This window comes from Trachurus trachurus, assembly GCF_905171665.1.
Source record: "Trachurus trachurus genome assembly, chromosome: 11".
Taxonomy (NCBI): Eukaryota; Metazoa; Chordata; class Actinopteri; order Carangiformes; family Carangidae; genus Trachurus; species Trachurus trachurus.
In genome coordinates this window covers 2,444,781-2,464,752 of record NC_139904.1, presented here as the reverse complement: position 1 = coordinate 2,464,752, position 19,972 = coordinate 2,444,781, and the positions used below count along the sequence as shown (strand labels likewise).

The 19,972-nt window shown below is 43.5% G+C and overlaps 1 protein-coding gene across 1 annotated transcript in view; it reads left to right on the top strand.

Annotated features, from left to right (window-relative positions):
* Nucleotides 1-6,259: 6,259 nt before the first annotated feature.
* Nucleotides 6,260-19,972, top strand: part of pou2f2a (POU class 2 homeobox 2a) — a gene marked incomplete at both ends in the record, with an annotated part of 85,181 nt that continues 71,468 nt past the window's right edge. Inside the window, one exon of the mRNA XM_083982144.1 lies at nt 6,260-6,359. Within this exon, the coding sequence (XP_083838270.1) occupies nt 6,260-6,359 (100 nt within the window). The remainder of the gene's footprint in view (nt 6,360-19,972) is intronic.

The following is a 19,972-nucleotide window of genomic DNA, read 5'->3' as shown; positions in this document are numbered from 1 at the left end:
GGTAGTAGAGTAGCGGAGGGGAAGGGAAGGCGGTGGCGGCGGTGATATAATTGTAAGCTGGTATTGATTGTTCCCCTCTTGTTATTGATGAGGGAGAATTTAATTCAACCAACTCGTTTGTCAACATGACACTGCCATTTAACAATGAACTCTCTCTCACACACACACACACACACAGACACACACACACAATTGCACACACATGCACGCACACAGAAACACACAGCAGACAGATAAAGAGTAATAATCTAATCCTGGATAGACTCCTGCTGCAGCACGACAGGACGTGTTCACTTATTCAGATTAGATTTGTGTATTTGAACAAAAAAAGCTTCAAGTTGACGAGTAAAAATAATATTATCATGTGTTTTTTTTGTTTTTTTAAACACTTTATTTGTAATTTTCAGTTAACATATAAAACAATCATATTTTCTGTATTACAAATAACTATAACAAACAGTCCCGACAATAGACAGAGACAGTCATAGCAGTAGGTCCGTTACCTTTAATTGTCGGTGCAAGCTGTTTTTAGAACGGCGGAGCAGAGCCGTGAGCTGCTCAGAGCTACGCTACGGAGGCTCATGGGATTTCTTGGTTTCCCTCATCAAACTCATCAAATACACAATCCAACAACTCCACAACGCTCTGGTGGACAAGTTGTGACCTGCACATTCACCATGCTATGAGATAATAACACAACGTTACCAGAGTTGTTTTAGAGGGAAATTCATGCAAAACCAGCTGATGCGCGTTGCCTTCAGGGACAGTTTTTCATCAAGCAGTCTCTGTATTTCCCTCTAAAACAACTCTGTGTGGTAACGTTGTGTTATTATCTCATAGCGTGGTGAATGTGCAGGTCACAACTTGTCCACCAGAGCGTTGTGGAGTTGTTGGATTGTGTATTTGATGAGTTTGATGAGGGAAACCAAGAAATCCCATAATGAGCCTCCGTAGCGTAGCTCTGAGCAGCTCACGGCTCTGCTCCACCGTTCTAAAAATAGCTTGCACCGACAATTAAAGGTAACAAACCTACTGTTATGACTATAGGGATTATAATGGCAATGGGCCAATTTCTGCATAACGTCCCTAATAATCCAGTGGTGATGTGATGAGATGGAGGAGTAGCAGCCTTCCTTTTGGATAAAATTAAGCGTCTCTAGCTAATAAGGAGGAAAAGGCAATGACCCTTTTGTTACATTAAATGAGCAGAGGGAACAGATCAGAAAACAGCGACCAACACCAGAGAAGGTGAGATGTGATAAGCATTAGAGATTACTTCAAAAAAGGACGACCAGAAGAGTGGAGATGTCTCAGGTTTAGTCGTCTTTAAACCTTGTGTCTGTTTTCATGTCAGAAACAACGACAGGTTTTTTTGTTTTTTTGCTGTGGAAGGTTTTTATGAGGCCGGGCGGCGGCGGTGGACTCTAACCTGCGATCATCATCAGACGTCGTCCACTGTGCCACAGGAGCCCATGCAGTGTCAGACAAAAGCAGCAGGTTGCAGTGTGTATAAAAAAATAAAGGGAGGATAGGTGGAATCACAGAAAGGGAAGACGAAGAAGGAGAAGAACATATTGCTCTTGATGAGGCCGTGTGGTGCCGTGCGCCATATTCTTCACCTCCTCTCCCTCAAATCCACGCATTCATCCCCCCCTCCCTCTCTCCCTCTTCCTCCCTCCCTCCCTCACCCCCCTCCTGCGATGGACGCACAAAACACACTATATTCTACAAGAAATAATTGCTTTTGTCTGGAAGGAGTTTGGATCGGGGCTCCTCTGCGCTCGCCTTCGTGTGGAGGAGGGAAGGGGGGCTCTGGAGGGACAACCGGTCGCTTCTTTATACGGCCTCTCCCTCTTCTCCCTCCTCCTCCTCTTCTCCCTCCTCTTCCCTCTCTTGCCTGTTGGACACGCGGATGTCATCTGTCAATGGGGGAGTGTGGTGGGGCTCCTTTTTTATTTTATTATATGAAGTGGTGGTGGGGGGGAGAGGGGGGAGAGTCCTTTCCTTTGTGATGTGACGTGTGTCTGTGCATAGATGACATCAAAAGCTGCAGCAACGGAGACGCAATGAGGCAGTGGACCACAGGAGGAGGAGGAGGAGGAGGAGTAGTGGTAGTAGTGGTAGTAGTAAAGGCCACAGCTGCTATAGAAGTAGTCACAGTATTAGTACTGTAGTAGCAGGTGTTGTAGGAGTAGTAATACAGTAGTTATCACAGTAGTAGCAGACAGGCCCGGCCCTAGGATGTTGGTGGCCCCTTAAACAAGATTTTTGTTTGTAGCCCTGCACTCTAAGCACAAACACCAAATCACTGGTTAAAACTGAATACAGACATGTTTATTCCCTCTGAGGTTTGAGGCCATTTTCTCGACTTTTACATATTTTCTTAAATCTGAGGCCAGTTTGTCCTAGAACACTGTAGAAAGAAATAATTTAGGCCAAATGCTGGAAATTTGAGGTCTGCTTTTTGAAAAAAAAATTCAAATCCCTTGTGAAAACACTCCTTCAGTCATGAGAATGAACTGTTTTGGTGCTTGAAATAGGATATGAATACAGTAATAGATACGTGTAGAAAACAAGTCTAAAATGACATTTTGTAAAATCGCTTTTTGAGCACAAATGTTGTCATTCTGCCGTTCTATTTTCACCAAATGTCTCAAATGTGAGATAAAAGAAGCTGAATATTGACTTCACATTACATATAAAGCTCATAGCTGCACGTGCAGACCTCAGGATGTTTAAATGACTTGATGAACCCCGGTACCTTTCTGATCATGTGGCCCCCCACCTAACGGCTGTGGCCCTAAACAACCGCATAGAGGGTTTATGCCAGGGGCCGGCCCTGTGTGGAGCCATAGTAGTAGTATTAGCTGTGTGGTTGTACTACAGTACTCTTACTGCAGTAACTGTAGTAACCTTTATAGTAGTAACCATAGTGACGTACTACAAACAGTATCAACAGGAGCAGCAGTGGATACTTAGTACTGGTGTCAGTGAGTACTACTACTACTACTACAGTAGTACTGCTGGGTACTGCGGCCTGAGGTCACGTGATGTCTCTGATGATGATGACGTTGTGTGACGTGACGCTCCTCTCGCGCTCGATCCCCTCACACACACACACACACATTAGCATTTTGCAAAGCGCTCGAGGCCTTTTCACATATGAGGTTATAATTGATCGATAACTTATTAACAGCTCAGTCCTTCAGTCCTGCAAGTGTGTGTACACAGAGAGATGGAGGTGTGTGTGTGTGTGTAAGTGTGTGTGTCAGTCAGTGTGTGTGTGTGTGTGTGTGTGTGTGTGTGTCAGTCAGTGTGTGTGTGTGTCAGTCAGTGTGTGTGTGTGTGGTCGATTTTCTTTTATTGACTGCGATATTTAGCGCATAGATTTTTCTATTTAAAAAAATCCATGGCGGCGATAATCTGGAGTGTGAATGCAGCGCGAGCGTCCTGCAGCCGGGCGGCGCGTGGAGGGGGTGTGAGGCGGGGGTGAGGTGATGGCCGGGAGGCACCTTTCCCCGGACACACACACCCTTACACACACCCCCCCCCCACACACACACACACTGAGCCTTAATGGGAAAAACGCGCGCTGCATGGGCCAATTTAGATTCAGCTCAACTGACATTTGATTTTACGCACATTTTACGCACTCACGCACGCACGCAGCCTTTCCCGAAGCCCCGAAATAATAATTACTAATTTAACACCCGTGGCTCTGACTGACTGCAGCCTTTGATTATTCACCTCTGTATATGTGCGTGTGTGTGTGATTTCTTTTTCTTTGCACACACACAGTGGTTGAGTGCTGCAGGTGACCTTGCGTAGGCCAGACCCACGTAAATCCATATGAGAGAGGGAGAGAGAGTGAGATCCACCTGCTGAAATATACATCAAAGCCCCCCCCCCCCCCCCCCATCCCTTTGAATTCATGTCCGCACATTGTGAAGAGCCGATCGATTTCCTCTGAGGCCGCGCGGCGATGATGTGATTATTGGCTTCATTATAATGAAGTAATCAGAAGATCAATTGGCTGAATCTGGATCAGGAGCGCGCGGTCTTGTTCGGGATTAGACTGGTCAAAGCGAGGGCGCGAGGAGGGGGGGGGGGGGGGGGGGGGGGGCTGTGGAGGTGTGAGGAGGAGGAGGAGGAGGAGGAGGAAGGGTGTGTGTGTTTAAAGATGATAGTAAGTCAACACAGACTGTAGTAGGAGATGATATTGATTCTGATATGATACCGATCAATGTTCTGTATCAGCTTTATATTTGGTTTTTATGATAGAAAATGGAGAAGTGGGTGAAAGAGCTCATGTGTGTGTGTGTTTATATATGAATGAATGAATGAATGAATGAATTCCCATATGGGATTACAAGACACATTTAATGACAAATACAAGAAAGAAAAAGACTATAGTCCTTCCTGCCACACAGGTGTGACACATAAATAAACACTTTCAGACCTAGTTTCAGTATCAATATATCTCTCTTCCTCTCATTTCCCATGAGCCTTTTCAAGAAATAAAGAAAATGCAAATATATTCAACTGAAAAAAAGATGTTTTATCTTCTTAACCACACAAATTTGCTATATGGATCTACCTTACTAAACACTTTTTGTCTTATAGAGTCATAGAAAGCACACAATGAATTTCCTTCTCCACCTCTTGGATGTAGCTATATATCTATATGTATATATGTGTATGTGTGTGTGTTGGGGTGATGGGGGTAGAGAGAGGGGGGGGGAAAAGGGGGGTGCAGAGAGGGGAGGGAAAGGAAAGGGGGTAAAAAAAAAAAGAAAGAAAAAAACCCGGGGGGTGGGTAATATCTATCTGTGTGTCTCTCCGCCGCTGCCAGAGTTGCGTTCAGGGCTGCGCGGTGTCGGACTGAAACCACCGGGGTTCCCAAAATAAACTGAGGGGACACACACACACACAGAGAGACACGGAGGAGGAGGATACACACGGAGAAAGACTGAAAGAGAGAGAGAAGGAAGGAGGAAGAGAAAGAGAGAAGGAGAGAGAGAGGGATACAGATCGGATGGCGGAGCGGAGCCAAAGAAAAGACTCTCCAGCGTAAAAGAAGAAAAAGGAAGAAAAAAAAGAAAAAGGGGGCATCGCTTCCCCTCCTCTCCCTCCTCTTCCTCCTCTTTTTCTTGATTTCACATCATCATCATCATCGGAGGAGGAAACCACCAGCGGACAGGTGCTACTGCTACTTATTGATATGGATTTATTCATTTATTTATCTATCGATTCGGCTTTAATTAGTGACCCGCGGTGAGAGAAAGACGGAGCGAAGAGAGGGAGAGAAACACCGAGGGGAGGAGAGGAGAGGGAGGAGCCTGCGTAGCCTTACTTTATTATTTCATTCTTTTTTCTATCTTTTTTTTAAAACCAAATAATGGTTTTGCCATTATTATTATCATAGTGTCGCTTTGTGTGCGTGTGCTCAGTCTGCAGCTACTAAACCAAACCAGAGGAGGCAACTCCGATTTCTGTTTCATATCAGCTCGGATTCACCGGTGGACTCTTGTTCGTTTGTTTGAGACTTTTTTTTTTCATGAGATCGCACGAATCAGGAAATTTAAACCAAAGCAACAACAAAAAAAGAGAAAGAGAGGGAAAGAGAGACGAGTCGAGCAGGAAGAGAGAAAGAGGGAGAGAAAGAGCCGCGGCGATCTTTACGCACAGCTGTCTGGACACAATACATGGAGTCTAATTGTGTCTGCGCTTCATCCAGAGAGAGGACGAGCAGCTGAGACAACGAGCCTCCACATGGGAGCGACGACGACGATGATGATGATGATGATGATGATGATGAAGATTAAGATGATGATGAAGATTAAGATGATCCAGATCCAAAGCCCGGTCACCTGCAGCAGCTGGTGTTAGCCGCCCGGAGCAGCAGCAGCAGCAGCGGCGCCGCTACCACAGCTTTACCTCCACCTTCCTCCACAGCCCTGCAAGTGTGTGTGTTTGTGTGCAAGTGTGTGTGTATGTGGCGGACACACACTAAGTGAGAGGAGTATCATCACATCCTAAATATCCCAAAGACACAGAGAGAGACATGTGAGAAGGAGGAGAAAGAAGAAAAACCAAAAACACGCCGAGTCTCGTTCTCCAACACACGAAGAGAGGATAAACCGACCGACGGATAAAAAAGAGAGGAAGAGAAGAGAGACTAAAAGAAGAAGAAGAGAAACAAACCAAAACAAAAACACAAAAACCAACAACACAACGACCCCCCGGTCGACAGAGGACCATGTTTGTCCCCCTGCCGGTCCCCTTCGTCTTTCAGAGAACAGCGTCCGACTTCAGCGCCTGGAGACTCAAGTCCTCGCTGGCTCCGCGGTCCAGCCCCGGTAAGAGAGTCTCTCTTTCTCCCCTAGACCCCCCTCTCCTCCTCCTCTCCCCCCTTTCCATAAAACCACACTGCAACACTGTCAGATTTTCTTAAACATGTTCATTATCATCCTGCACTTTTTACTTTGAATGCTGCACAAGAAAGTTATTCACACACACACGCAGCTCTTTGAGTTTTTTTTGTGTGTGCAAATTTTGGCTTCAGGTAATTCCACAGAAAAAAAAGGGAAAAAAATCAAATCTGTGTTTTATTTTATGAATTAATGATGATTTTCTTGCGAATTATTTCCTCCATTTTCATCCTTGGAGGTGTTTCTTATTATTCCTTCTGTTTGTCTCTTTATACCGTCCTGCAGAGAAAAGAAGAAAAGATCAAAATTAATTTATTATTAGTAATATTATTATTAGAGGCAGGATACTTACACTTAGTTGCATATAAATCCCCGTCCTCAAAAATATTAGATGCATAAACTGAACATCTGTCTCATTAGCATCCGTTCACAGTTCTGCTCTCCATCCTTCATCCATCCATCCATCCCTCCCATGCAGCTGCCTCCTCTCCTCTCCTCTCCTCTCCTCTCTCCGGCTCTTCTCTCTCCTCTCTCGGCCTGGGTTAGGGGGGGAATATTCATTGGCATGTATCGATCAGAGAGGCGGTATTGATCTCTCTCTGACTGGGGGCCACATCGGAGGGGAAAACAGGAGGATCAAGTCGGCTGCAGGGAGAAAGAGAAAGAGAGAAGAAGGGAGGGAGGGAGAAAGTTTAGTCTGCATGGCGGTGATGAGATGAGACAGTGTCACTTCCTTTAATTCAGTTGTTGTAGTTGTAATATTGTTGTAATTGTCCGATCGGTATAAAGAGACAGTCCGCAGCAGCAGCAGCAGCAGCAGCAGCAGCAGCAGCAGCAGCAGCTGTGTTGGTGTCAATCAATACTTAGTTACTATAACGACCTCATCACGCCTTTATGCTGCACTTTAATGCCTCATCATCACCTTAATATCACTTTAGTGGCTCTCTAATCGTGATCAATAACAGCAATCGGTGGTTTGTGCGTGTGTGTGTGCAGCTGCTGAGCTCAAGTGTGTGTCTGTGTGTCTGTGTGTGTGTGTGTTTGTGCAGCGTTGGATGTTTTTTTTTTTTTTAAACAAACCGCACGCAGCAGAAAATCTAAAATATATACATTCAGTTTGATTTTTATTTATTTTTTCCTGCTGGACGTCAAAAGGTCACTGACATTTTATTTTATATTTTTTTATTATTTACACCTGCTTCTTCTTTTCTCGTCTCGCCACCTGTGGAGGTTTTTGGAAAAGTTTGCAACACGCTGGTCAACGATTTCATGTGTTGAAGTGTGTGAACATATCTGAGCTGTGTGTGTGTGTGTGTGTGTGTGTGTGTGTGTGTGTGTGTGTGTGTGTGTGGATAGTGTGTGTGTGGATAGTGGGGCTCCCATGTCCCTCATCCGTCCTCCTCCTCCTCCTCCTCCGCCATCCCCGCTGCCTTAATCCATCCAGGCGGAAATTTCAAATGACAGATGGGGGGAGGAAGAGGAAGAAGAGGAGGAAGAGGAGGAGGAGGAGGGTGGGGATGGTTGTGTATATTGTGCCGAGCCGTGCCGTGCCGTGCCGAGCCGTGGTAACTCAGGCTATCACCTTAAGTAGGTGTCAGGAGGAGAAAAACGGCGGTTGGTTTTAATGAGAAGCTGCTTTGACGGACGACATATAACCACATGGAGAAGGGAGGAGGAGGAGGAGGAGGAGGAGGAGGAGGAGGAGGAGGGGTGGGGGGTCAGTCAGTTCCTCTACTGGTCCTTTAAGAAATTAAAATAAAACAAATGAAGGTGGAGGAGGAGGAGTGGATGAATAAGAGAAGCAGCGAATGAATGAGTGATGACAAGGTTAAAGCCTCAGTTAGAGGATGAATAGAAATAATACGAATGATAATAATGAGAAGAATAAAGAGTAAATAACTGTAAAAAAAAAATGTTTTAACGATGAGATGAATGAATGAATGATTGATCGGAGAAAAAAATCAATCAGAGCGCATGCAGCAGACTAAAAAAAGGATGAATAAATGAGGAAGTGAAATGATTTAAAGAATAAATGAGTGAGGAGAGGAGGAGAGGAAGGAAGGATGGAAGGAGAGGTCAGAGGTCACCGACGAGACGAGCCGCGTCTTTTATTCAGAGGTGAGATATAACGCTCATCCCTCCTTCACCTCCGCTTCCTCTGCCTTTTCTTTTCTTTTCTTTTCTTCCATCTTTTCTTTCCTCCTTCTCCGTCTTTTCATCCTTAATCTCTGGAGAGAAAGAAACTCTGAATCCTCTGTTTCCTCCCTCCTCCTCCTCCTTCTCCTCCTCTCTCATTTCTGTGAAGTATTCACTTGACACGAAGCCTTTTCACTCAGATGCAAACTCTCTCTTCCTCTCTTCCCTCTCTTCCCTCTCTCTCTCTCTCTCTCCCTCTCTCTCTCTCTCTGTGTCTGTGTGTGTGTGTGTGTGTCTCTCGCCCCTCGTCGCTCCCCGTGGGTCAGTCAGGTTGTTGAATTGGATTTTCCCGCTGTGGTTCGGCACCGGGCCCCATAAGCCACTTTAGCTTAAGTCTGTTACCCACAATTCCCTGCACACACACCCACCCCCCTTCCCCCCACACACCCCGACTCTCTCTGATCTGTGCGCCTTTGACCAACCAAGGTGTGTGTGTGTATGTATGAATGTGTGTGTGTGTCGATTACCTGTGTGTTTCTGTATGTGTGTGTGTGTGTGTGTGTGTGTTTAGTGTATTGGAGCAAAGTCGGGGTGTCAGAAGTCTCAGATGAGGTCGAGCGAGGTTCAGTAGAGATGGATAGAGACAGAGAGAGAGAGAGAGATGAGGGTGTGTGTGTGTGTGTGTGTGTGTGTGTGTGTGTGTGTGTGTGTGTGTGTGTGTGTGTGTGTGTGTGTGTGTGTGTGTGTAAACAGCGGACGCCAGCAGACAGTGGCTCTGTCCTGGATCTAAACTCGCGGCTTATGGAGGTTTTTTTTTTTTTTTTTCCTTCTTTTTTTTTTGTCAGCTCGACTTTTTAACTGAGACAGCAGCTGGTCTGAGCTCAGCCAGACCCTAACACACACACACACCTACACACACATATATATACACACTTTGTCTTCACACACTGGATGTTGTTGTGTAAATGAATGAAGAGAAGTCTCAGACGTTTGGTAACGAAGGTGAAGTGTCAGACTGTCTGAGATCAGAAGTTTCAGAAGTCCAGGTGTGTTTTGTTTTGTGACGTAACTAAAAGATTTTTCCAGTTTAATCCAGTTAACTGAACTAAACTGTGTGAAATAAGATAATAATAAATACTCTGTAACAGCTGAGATTGACTTTAATGGTTCATGACATGATCGCCAATCAGTTAGAAATTGTCTTTATTGGATCTGATCTGATACTAGAGATGAGGAGATGGATGTAAAACTTTAAAACATCTGTCTTGTATCAGAGTCACAACTTCTATAGAACATGTTTTATAATTTATCATATTAGTAGATATACTAAAGAGCAGCTTCTCTTACTGTTGCACCTACAACCTGGAACACTCTGCAGAATCATTTGAAACTTACCTCACTTTTATCAATGGGACAATTTAAAGCCATAACTACATCTTATTTTACCTCTAACTGCTCCTGCTTTTAACTATGTTTCAATTTACCCTATAGTCACCTTTAAATTCTGGTATTCTGTTATGTTTTTGTATGTTTCAAATGTCTTTGTCTTCTGTCCTTGTGTGTTTTGTGTTTCATCTCGGCTATATTGTAAATGAGGTTACTCCTCAATATATCTCCGAGTTTAAATAGAGGTTATGAAATGAAATGAAATGAGATATAAAGTCACTTTATATTGATCTGCCATTACTAGGTTTTAAAAAATTGTCTTTTGTTTAATATGTAAAACTTAAATGGTGTCAGCGCCATAGGATGGATGGATAGATAGATAGATAGATAGATAGATAGATAGATAGATAGATAGATAGATAGATAGATAGATAGATAGATAGATAGGCAGACATACAATAATGTTTCAGTTTGTCCATTTATGACTCACTTCTTCTGGCTCCTCATCCTTCAGAGCACTCAGTCAGTCTACAAGTAATAAAAATAATAGTAATAATAAACTTTATTTCTCTTGCACCATTCTTAAAGTCCAAGCAAAGTTCACGGAGCTTTTACACATAAAATAAAATAGAATAAAATAAAATAAGGACAAATAAGAAGAAGTAGCAGCAGGAATCATAAAGTGTAAAACAGACATAAAAGTTGTTTGTCCTTATAAATTGATTTCATGTTTATTCTTATTCTTATTCTTATACTGGTGACGGCACAAAACTCTCCAATAGTTGATCACACGTCTGATTGAATTTATTTATTTAGTTTATTGTTCCTCATGTGTTCCTCGTGTGTCGCAAACCGTGGCTCCTGTCGCCTGGCAACCTTGACCGCATGTGACTTGTTCTGACCATGTAAACTTAAAGGTTTTTAAAGGTCGGTTGTTTTGACAGTGGAGGTGTTCGCTGTCATCACCTGTGAGCTTTGAATCCTGGGAAACGCTGGACAAGCACAGTGTGTTACAGCCTCACTGGGTTATCAGACTTTTCTTCATCTGTATTAGGCCTAGAATTTTTTTTTTTTTAAAGAGAGAAAGAAAGAAAACTCACCTTTAGACAAGCGAGCGCTGCCACCGGTGCTGCTGCAGGAAGGTGAAACGTTTTTTGTGTAGTGAGGTGGAGAAATATGCAGAAAAAGAAAAAAAGAAAGAAAAAAAGCTCTTCAGGTTTTCAGCTCGAGTGGTTTTCAGAGAATAAAGGTCTGGTTTCACAGCTCGTTAGAATAATGACGCAGGTCGAGTTAAGACATCACACGTCCAGAATCCAGGTCGGAGCATTGATTTCTGAAGAGCTACACACACAAACACACACAGGTGTTTTTATTTCACTTTTATAATGAACTCATCTGGTTCTAATGTGATGGTTTTACCTCCTGTGCTCGTTCAGAGTGAACAGGTCGATGGTCCAGATCTTAAAGCCCCAGTATGTAACTTATTTGGCTTTTTATTATCAAAAATCAAACATGTCTTTCATAAATACGTATTTCACTGAAGTCGAATACAAAGTAAAGCTTTCTGGTACCTTAGAATGAGTTGTTACAAGTCGTTACAAATACATAAGTGGGCGACGCACCGAACCGAGGCGGCCATGTTGCATTGTGACCGTAGGTAACCACGGTAACTGAGCGGAGCTGTGGGCTCGGCCTGTTAAAACTGTCACCACTGTGTAGTGTGAGGAAGGACGGAGGCACTGGTGTTGCATTCAGGTGCAGTCAGGCAGACGGCCATCAGTCGGCAAACCAACCGGATGTCATTTTACTCCACCAGAGAAAGACGGTAAAACAATACCTAGGCCTGGGACGATAATACATTTTGCTGGACGATATATTGTCCCACAAATTATTGACGATAAACGCAGGGCTCTCAAGTTTTGAAGTGAGTTCAGAGTGAGATTTTACCAGCGGCAGCGGGGATTTGGTTGAAGTGGGGATGGATGTCTGACAAATGACGCATAAATTCATTCAAACAAAAATATTTATGATTTATGACTGGAATAAGTTAATCACGGGCGTCATGCAACCCAAAAATTGGAGGGGGCACAGTGAATGCGAATGTGCTATTGCGCGCACAGCGCGCACAAAATTTTGGGGAGGATGCCCTCAAATCACTTATTTTGGGCACTTATACAGGACTCTACACTAGTATTTGTTAGTTTATTTTTAGAGCACAGCACAATGAAAAATGTTTAAGTAACACATTATTTAACCTTTAAATAATGTTGAGGGTCCAATGTGACCCATTTTTACATTTAGGAACAGTGAAAACACCCTAAACATTTTTCCTCAAGTTGAACTTGTTCAACACAATATTTGATACAGATGCAATGGTCTTTCCTTATATGATTACTGTATAAATCACAGTAGCATTGACTGATTAGTTGAACTCAGCCTGATGTAAACATTAAAACTCAGTAACCAATCACACAGGCAGCTCCATGTTGTCCCTGTGTGATGTTCAGGGACAGGTCAGGACAGTCTGAGGACAGAGAGCTCTGAGGTTGAAGTCTATAATAATGAGATGAGATGAGAGACACCTGTGACTGTGACAGCTTCGTCTTGACCACATCAGCTGCAGCAGAGGAAACTCCGCTGTTCTCCGCTCCACCGCGATGAGCGCTTTTTTTTTTTTTTTTTTTTTTTTTTTTTTAATTAAGCTCCTACTGTAAACTGGCGCGGATCCGGTGTGTTTATCAAAGCTTGGTCGCCGTGGTAGGATAAGGCACCTCGGTTTGAGCTGCGTTCATGAAGTTAAGAGGCTGCTTTCAAACTCCTCAGGCAGTGATCAGTGTCGGCGGCTTTTTGACTCGTTACTCACTGGTCGTGGGTGTTTTAGCGATGGTACAGGCTGAGGCCAGTAGGCTACAACAGGTACAGTAACAGTGTTGTTGTCTCTTCACCTCTCTCGTGTGATCAGTGCGCCCTCAAATCTGTTCCACTGTTAAAGCGACTGGTGGACGTCACCGTGGTAATTTAAATGCGTGAGAAATACAATGTGTGGCGTGTGAGCGTGTGAACGGGTGGGAATGCGTGTGTCACACGCCAAATGCGTGAGACTTGAGAGCCCTGTAAACGATATTATTGACACATTTTTTTGAGAACAAATTAACCACTAATATAATAATATTTCATAATAATGCAAGTAGACCCTTTTAAATGCGAAAAAGTGACGTGTTAACAGCGTCGCAGCAAGAATTATGTAAAATAGCTTTTAGCTGCTTAGCTTTACAGCTAGCGCTGCCGGTTGCTGCGAAATGCATTCTGGGAAACAAAGATCCTGGATGACTGAAAAGAGGGTTCACTCCTTTCATTCTGCAAAACAAAAAAAAAACTATCGAGTTAATTTTCATTTATCGTGCGATTAATTGATTTATTGATTATCGTCCCAGGCCTAACAATACCACATCACCATGACAACATATTGTCAGACCACTTGTTTACATAGACGCTTGTTTTATCCTGTTACATGCAGCGTCTGTTGTCTGTCTGACGTCTGCCCCATTTCAGGTGAATGCAACATCAAGAATACGTTTAAATATGCAACCGCACCGCTAGATGGGGGGAATTCCTTCCTACATATTATACCTTTAACTCAACATCCTGCATCTGGATCGCTGTCGAGCTGCATCCTTCACAGGGTTCTTACGGATCCTTAAAAAGTCTTAAAAGGCATTGAATTCATTAATCTAAAAATAAGGCCTTAATTGGCATTAAAATGTCTTAAATCAATTTTTCAAAGGTCTTAAAAATGTTAACACATGGTAAGTGGTATTTCATGGTTGTAATTGGTCTCAAATCTCAAAATAATTGGTAACATTCCGACATAGAGAAGTTAGTGGCGGCCGTCAACGCTAAATTTCTCACCGCCACCAGCTCCCGAGTCAGTGTTTGTTTTTTTTCCGGACTTTTTATGCATTTATTTTGAAAGGACAGCTGGAAAGAGACACAATCCAATGTTCATGTAGCAGTCACTTTACCTTGGAAGTGGATAAAATTGTCCCTAACACTATGTAATTGATGTGGTGTTTTTTTTCTGCATTTGTGTTTATTATGAAGTCGGTCTTAAATTTCATTTCAAGTGGCTTTAAAAAAGTCTTAAAAAGTCTTAAATTTAACTTGGCTAAAGCTGTAGGAACCCTGCTTCAGCTCCAGAGCAGCCGGCGTCCTCCTTTTTGCTGTGATGCGTTCAAGGACCAGAGAGGGAACCTGTAGCTTTGGTTTTAGCTGCTGCTGCGCCACAACAAAGGAAAATCTAAATGCTCTTTTTTTTATATTTTTATGTACGAGCGTTGTAAAGATCCTCCGGGGCGGCTATGATGATAAAAAAAAAAAAAAAACTGGAGAGCTGTCAGGTTCACAGAGGAGGAGGAGGAGGAGGAGGAGGGGGGGTGTCTGGATGGTTTATTTATGTGGTGGCGTTCATTTGACTCTCTGGTCAAACCTGTTTGTTCTTCCACCTGCTGCTGTTCTCGTTAGTCGACTTGTGTGTGTCTGCAGCAGAGACACATTAGTGCAGGCACCAGGACGCATGATCAAACAAACAAAGTAAGCATGTGTTAAAAAAAAAAAAATGTATTCATGCAGGTGGCATTAAAAATACAACAAAGAGAAACAAAGACAACACAACAAACATAACAACACAACAATCTGAGGTTGAATCCAAATTAAGAGCAATAACAAGGTGGAGGAACAATAGAATAGAGCTGTTTTATTCTGCTCTATTGTTTGACAACAGCGCACAGAAACTTTTTATTGCAGAGTTCAAAGCGCAGACCTTCAGCCCACACACACACACACACACACACACACACACACACACACATAGACACACACAGACACACACAGACACACAAAGTGCTCCGTGCTGCTCGATAACTACCTCCTCTCACACCCAGGATCTTCACCTCACAGTGCCCAGTAGGGGGTCGTGGTGGTGGTGTCTGGGCCTCGCCAAACTGGGCCTCAGCAAAGGTCTGTGAGCCCGGATTAATTGGCTCTGTGTGTGTGTGTGTGTGTGTGTGTGTGTGTGTGTGTGTGTGTGTGTGTGTGTGTGTGTGTGTGTGTGTGTGTGTGTGAGAGAGAGTGTGTGTGTAAGAGAGTGTGTGTGTGCATGTATAAGCAAGTATTTGTACCTGAGCAGGAGAATGCAGAGAATCTGTTGAGAGACGGGGAACAGCATCTCTTTGTGTCCGTGGTGATGTAGTGGTGTGTGCAGCAGGTATGTGTGTGTTTACGTGTGCGAGTGTGTGTGTAGAGAAGGAATGTGTGTGTGTGTGTGTGCACTGTGCAGTTGTGTGTGTCTGCAGCAGTGTGCAGCTTCATGAAGACGGTATAAAAACTGATGCATTTCTTTTTACTTATTTGTGTAAATGTGTCTCAGAGAGCAAAGAGACGGGTGGACGTTAGCGTTGTGTGTGTGTTTATGTGTGTTTGTGTGTGAGTAACTGGCCCTGTGTGTGTGTGTGTGTGTGTGTGTGTGAGCAGGTAGACGATTCAATAATTGCACGTTGAGGTCAGTTATGGATCCTCGCGGCGTGCGTGGTTTATCTGGAAACCACAAGCAGCTCATAGCCGCCCATTGTGTGAGTGGTTTTAACCTTCCACCGCTATTGATTAGCAGCATTGACTACTCTACCGCCACCACCATTCTCTCTGTGTGTGTGTGTGTGTTTGTGTGTGTGTGTGTGTGTCTGTTTGTGTGTGTGTGCGGATTGTTGTTGCAGTGTGTGTGTGTGTGTGTGTGTGTGTGTGGGAGGACTGGGTGTAGTGACATGAACGATTGCTGCGGATGTGTAGGAATGAAATGCAAGAAACTGTGCACGTGGAAGGACACCTGCTTCCCTCTGTGTGTGTGTGTGTGTGTGTGTGTGTGTGTGTGTGTGTGTGTATGGATCAGATTTTAAAAGGGGCAGCAGCGTTGTCGGTGAGTCCCGGTGCTAACGTGATTGCGAATGACAAAGCGTCCAGGCAGGTTTGTTAGCTCCATAATGGGGAATCAATAGACACAACACAGATGTCAATACAACATGCTTTATTACGTTAAGCTGCTGCCTCACCCCCACCGTGGGCTCTGCACACACACACACACACACACTAACACACACACTTGCACACTTCTGTCTGAGGATGTATCGGCTCGCTGTTTTCTGTCTGAAAACACACAACAAACGTGCACTTTAAATATGCAGCTGTCACACACACACTCACACCGACTGTAAAACCAGTTTGTCTCTGCAGACGTTTCTGTCGCCTTTAAACTTCCTCAAAGTTCAAGTTTACCTGATAAATCACCAAGGAGACTGTTTATTTATTCATAGCAGCATATTGATTGATTTATTTACAACTTTATTGACCTAAAAGAACATTATTGACGACTGATGAACAAATCGTAAAAGGCGTAAAATGCATCATTTCCCGTGCATGAGAGAAACTGTTTTGTCATTTTCTGGACATTGTGTGACGTTTGCTTCTCTGCACTACGTTTCCCAGAATGCACCTCACTGAGAAATGTTAAGGTCAGTATCTGTTGGCTTCGTTTCCTGGAGTTTAAGATAAGTGGAGGTTGAAAATTCAGACAATAGAAATATTTTCTTTTCTGGTGCAACATTTTTAATAACAAGAATAGACTGAATCCTGTATATACTGAACTGTCAGTCATGTGATGCACTTAACCGTTGCATGTACAATGTTACAGACTGACGCTCGGGTCGATCTTTAAGTTTCAGCTGCAAAATTATGAAGCTCACAAGACAGGAAGTGATGCAATGAAGAATCAGTATGATTGTGCACATCATGTTCAGATCAATACAGTTTAGATGCAGATGTGTCGACAGATGTTTCCTGGTAAAAAACAAAAAAACAAAACTTACTTATATAATTAAAAATCTTTGTGCAGAGCCACTTTCTATAAAAACACACCTTTGTCTGCAGCAGCAACACACAAACACACAAACACATTCGGACCTTTTTGTCTTTTATTGTCACACATATGAAGATATTTCAAAAAAAAAAAAAAAAAAAAAGTCATTTCCCATTGCTGCCCCCCTCCTGCTGTGAAATAAAAATCGCCCCCCCTTCATGTTCACGTTTTTCACCTTTTCAAACCAAATATGGTCGTCCTGAACTCTGCTTCCCCCCTGGCTGCTGTCGGCACGGCGCTCCATCCCCACCGGCTCAAACTGTCATTGTTACCGTAGAAACATTCATAGGCCATTAGACACACACATATAGAGAGAGAGAGAGAGAAGGAAGGGAATCAAGGTAAACACTCACACTCACCTCCTCCACACACACACACACACACACACACACACGGACACACACAGTCCATTGGACAGTCATCTCCGTCTTGTGCTCTTGATGGTCACAAAGACCATTAAGGGCTAAATTGGCTGTACTCAGGCTATATTTGACTGCCCTGTGTCTCGCTGTCTTTGGGTATGTAATCAGCAATCATATGTTCCTGTGTGTGTGTGTGTGTGTGCGCGTATGTGTGTGTGTGTGCGTGTGTTTGTCGGTACATTTCCAGCGTGTCTGTGCATGTAAACACGAGTACCTATGTACTTACTGAGTACTTATTTCTGGTATGTGTGGAAAATTGGTGTCACCACTGATGGGCTTGTGTGGTTGTGTCCATTTCCACCCCCCCACCCCTACCCCCACCTCATCCTCTCCGCCGCTAAATAATGAATCACAGCCGGCGCAGCGGGGGGCCCTCTCTGTGGTTTAACACCAATGCACAGCCGTAATCGAACACACTCAGCGTGCGCTGCCCTCTTTGTCCAACGACGACGGCGGCGGTGATGTGTCAGTCCGTCGATCTCCGCCGCCGCCGCCATAAAGAGCCCGACGCCCATTCACTCGTTGTCTCATGGCTCACACGTTCCTCCTCTTCCACGCTCCATTCACTCCTTCACATCAGCCTAATGCCCCCCCAGCTCTGTCCAGAGGAAGAGAAGGTAGAAAGAAAGAAAGAAAGAAAGAAAGAAAGAAAGAAAGAAAGAAAGAAAGAAAGAAAGAAAGTAAGTTGTCATTGTCATTGCACAAAGAAACACAACAGTGAGTTTCTTTGTGCAATGACAATAAAGAAAGTCTAAGTCTAAATCTAAGAGAAGAAAGAAAGAAAGAAAGAAAGAAAGAAAGAAAGAAAGAAAGAAAGAAAGTTTTCATTGTCATTGCACCAAGAAACACAACAGTGATTTTTGGCGACGACATTTCGTTGCCAAAAATCACTGTTGTGTTTCTTGGTGCAATGACAATAAATAAAGTCTAAATCTAAGAGAAGGTAGAAAGAAAGAAAGAAAGAAAGAAAGAAAGAAAGAAAGAAAGAAAGAAAGAAAGAAAGAAAGTTGTCATTGTCATTGCACAAAGAAACACAACAGTGAGTTTCTTTGTGCAATGACAATAAAGAAAGTCTAAGTCTAAATCTAAGAGAAGGTAGAAAGAAAGAAAGAAAGAAAGAAAGAAAGAAAGAAAGAAAGAAAGAAAGAAAGAAAGAAAGAAAGAAAGTTTTCATTGTCATTGCACCAAGAAACACAACAGTGATTTTTGGCGACGACATTTCGTTGCCAAAAATCACTGTTGTGTTTCTTGGTGGAATGACAATAAAGAAAGTCTAAGTCTAAGATAAGGTAGAAAGAAAGAAAGAAAGAAAGAAAGAAAGAAAGAAAGAAAGAAAGAAAGAAAGAAAGAAAGAAAGAAAGAAAGAAAGAAAGAAAGTTGTCATTTCTTATGAAGAAATTGTCATTGCACCGAGAAACACAACAGTGTTTCTTGGTGCAATGACAATAAAGAAAGTCTAAGTCTAAATCTAAGAGAAGGTAGAAAGAAAGAAAGAAAGAAAGAAAGAAAGAAAGAAAGAAAGAAAGAAAGAAAGAAAGAAAGAAAGCAGGCGCGGTGAAAGAGAGAAGCTGGTCTGAGGTCAGGGCTCGTCCTGATTGAAGCAGAATAATTAGACGCCACAGGAAGCAGCTGATTCTTGAGCCTTTGAATCCAGTTTGGAAACTTTCAAACGAGTCGGACGTCGTGAAGAAATGTCAGAAACCTCCGTCGACATCTCTTCCATTTCCAAGTAAATTGCTTCCTTGACTCGGTCAGCGTTAACCCTCGGTGGATTAAGAGGCAACGGCTTCAAACTCACTAAGTTTCACAGTTTTTTGACTTGAGAAATGATAATCGTCTTATGCTGCTAATCTCCAGATCTACAGTAGATCTGCACCGAGTGTTTTAATCTGCAGGTCTTTGGCCCGAGACCCGTCAGTCCGTGTGGCAGAAATCTGTCCAATGGGCTGTAGTAAGTTTGGATGTGGCATGGGCAATATTCTGCAAAGAGAGAATTGTTTTCTACCAACATTTTATGTGAATTCAACCGTTTTCGATGAGGTTACGTCTCCAAAAAGATGATTTAAACATGAGTATGGTGGCCTGGGAGGTTCGACGACATGATAAAGTGAGGGACCAGTCACAATAACATGAGGGACCGGTCACAATAAAGCAAAGGACCAGTCACGATAAAGCGAAGGACCGGTCTGGGGACACAATAAACCGAGGTACCAGTCACAATAAAGCGAGGGACCGGTCACAATAAAGCGAAGGACCAGTCACAATAAAGCGAGGGACCGGTCACAATAAAGCGAAGGACCAGTCTAGGGACACGATAAAGCGAGGGACCGGTCACAATAAAGTGAGGGACCGGTCACAATAAAGCGAGGGACCGGTCACAATAAAGTGAAGGAACAGTCACAATAAAGCGAGGGACCGGTCACAATAAAGCGAAGGACCAGTCACAATAAAGCGAGGGACCGGTCACAATAAAGCGAAGGACCAGTCTAGGGACAAGATAAAGCGAGGGACCGGTCACAATAAAGTGAGGGACCGGTCACAATAAAGCGAGGGACCGGTCACAATAAAGCGAGGGACCAGTCACAATAAAGCGAGGGACCGGTCACAATAAAGCGAGGGACCGGTCACAATAA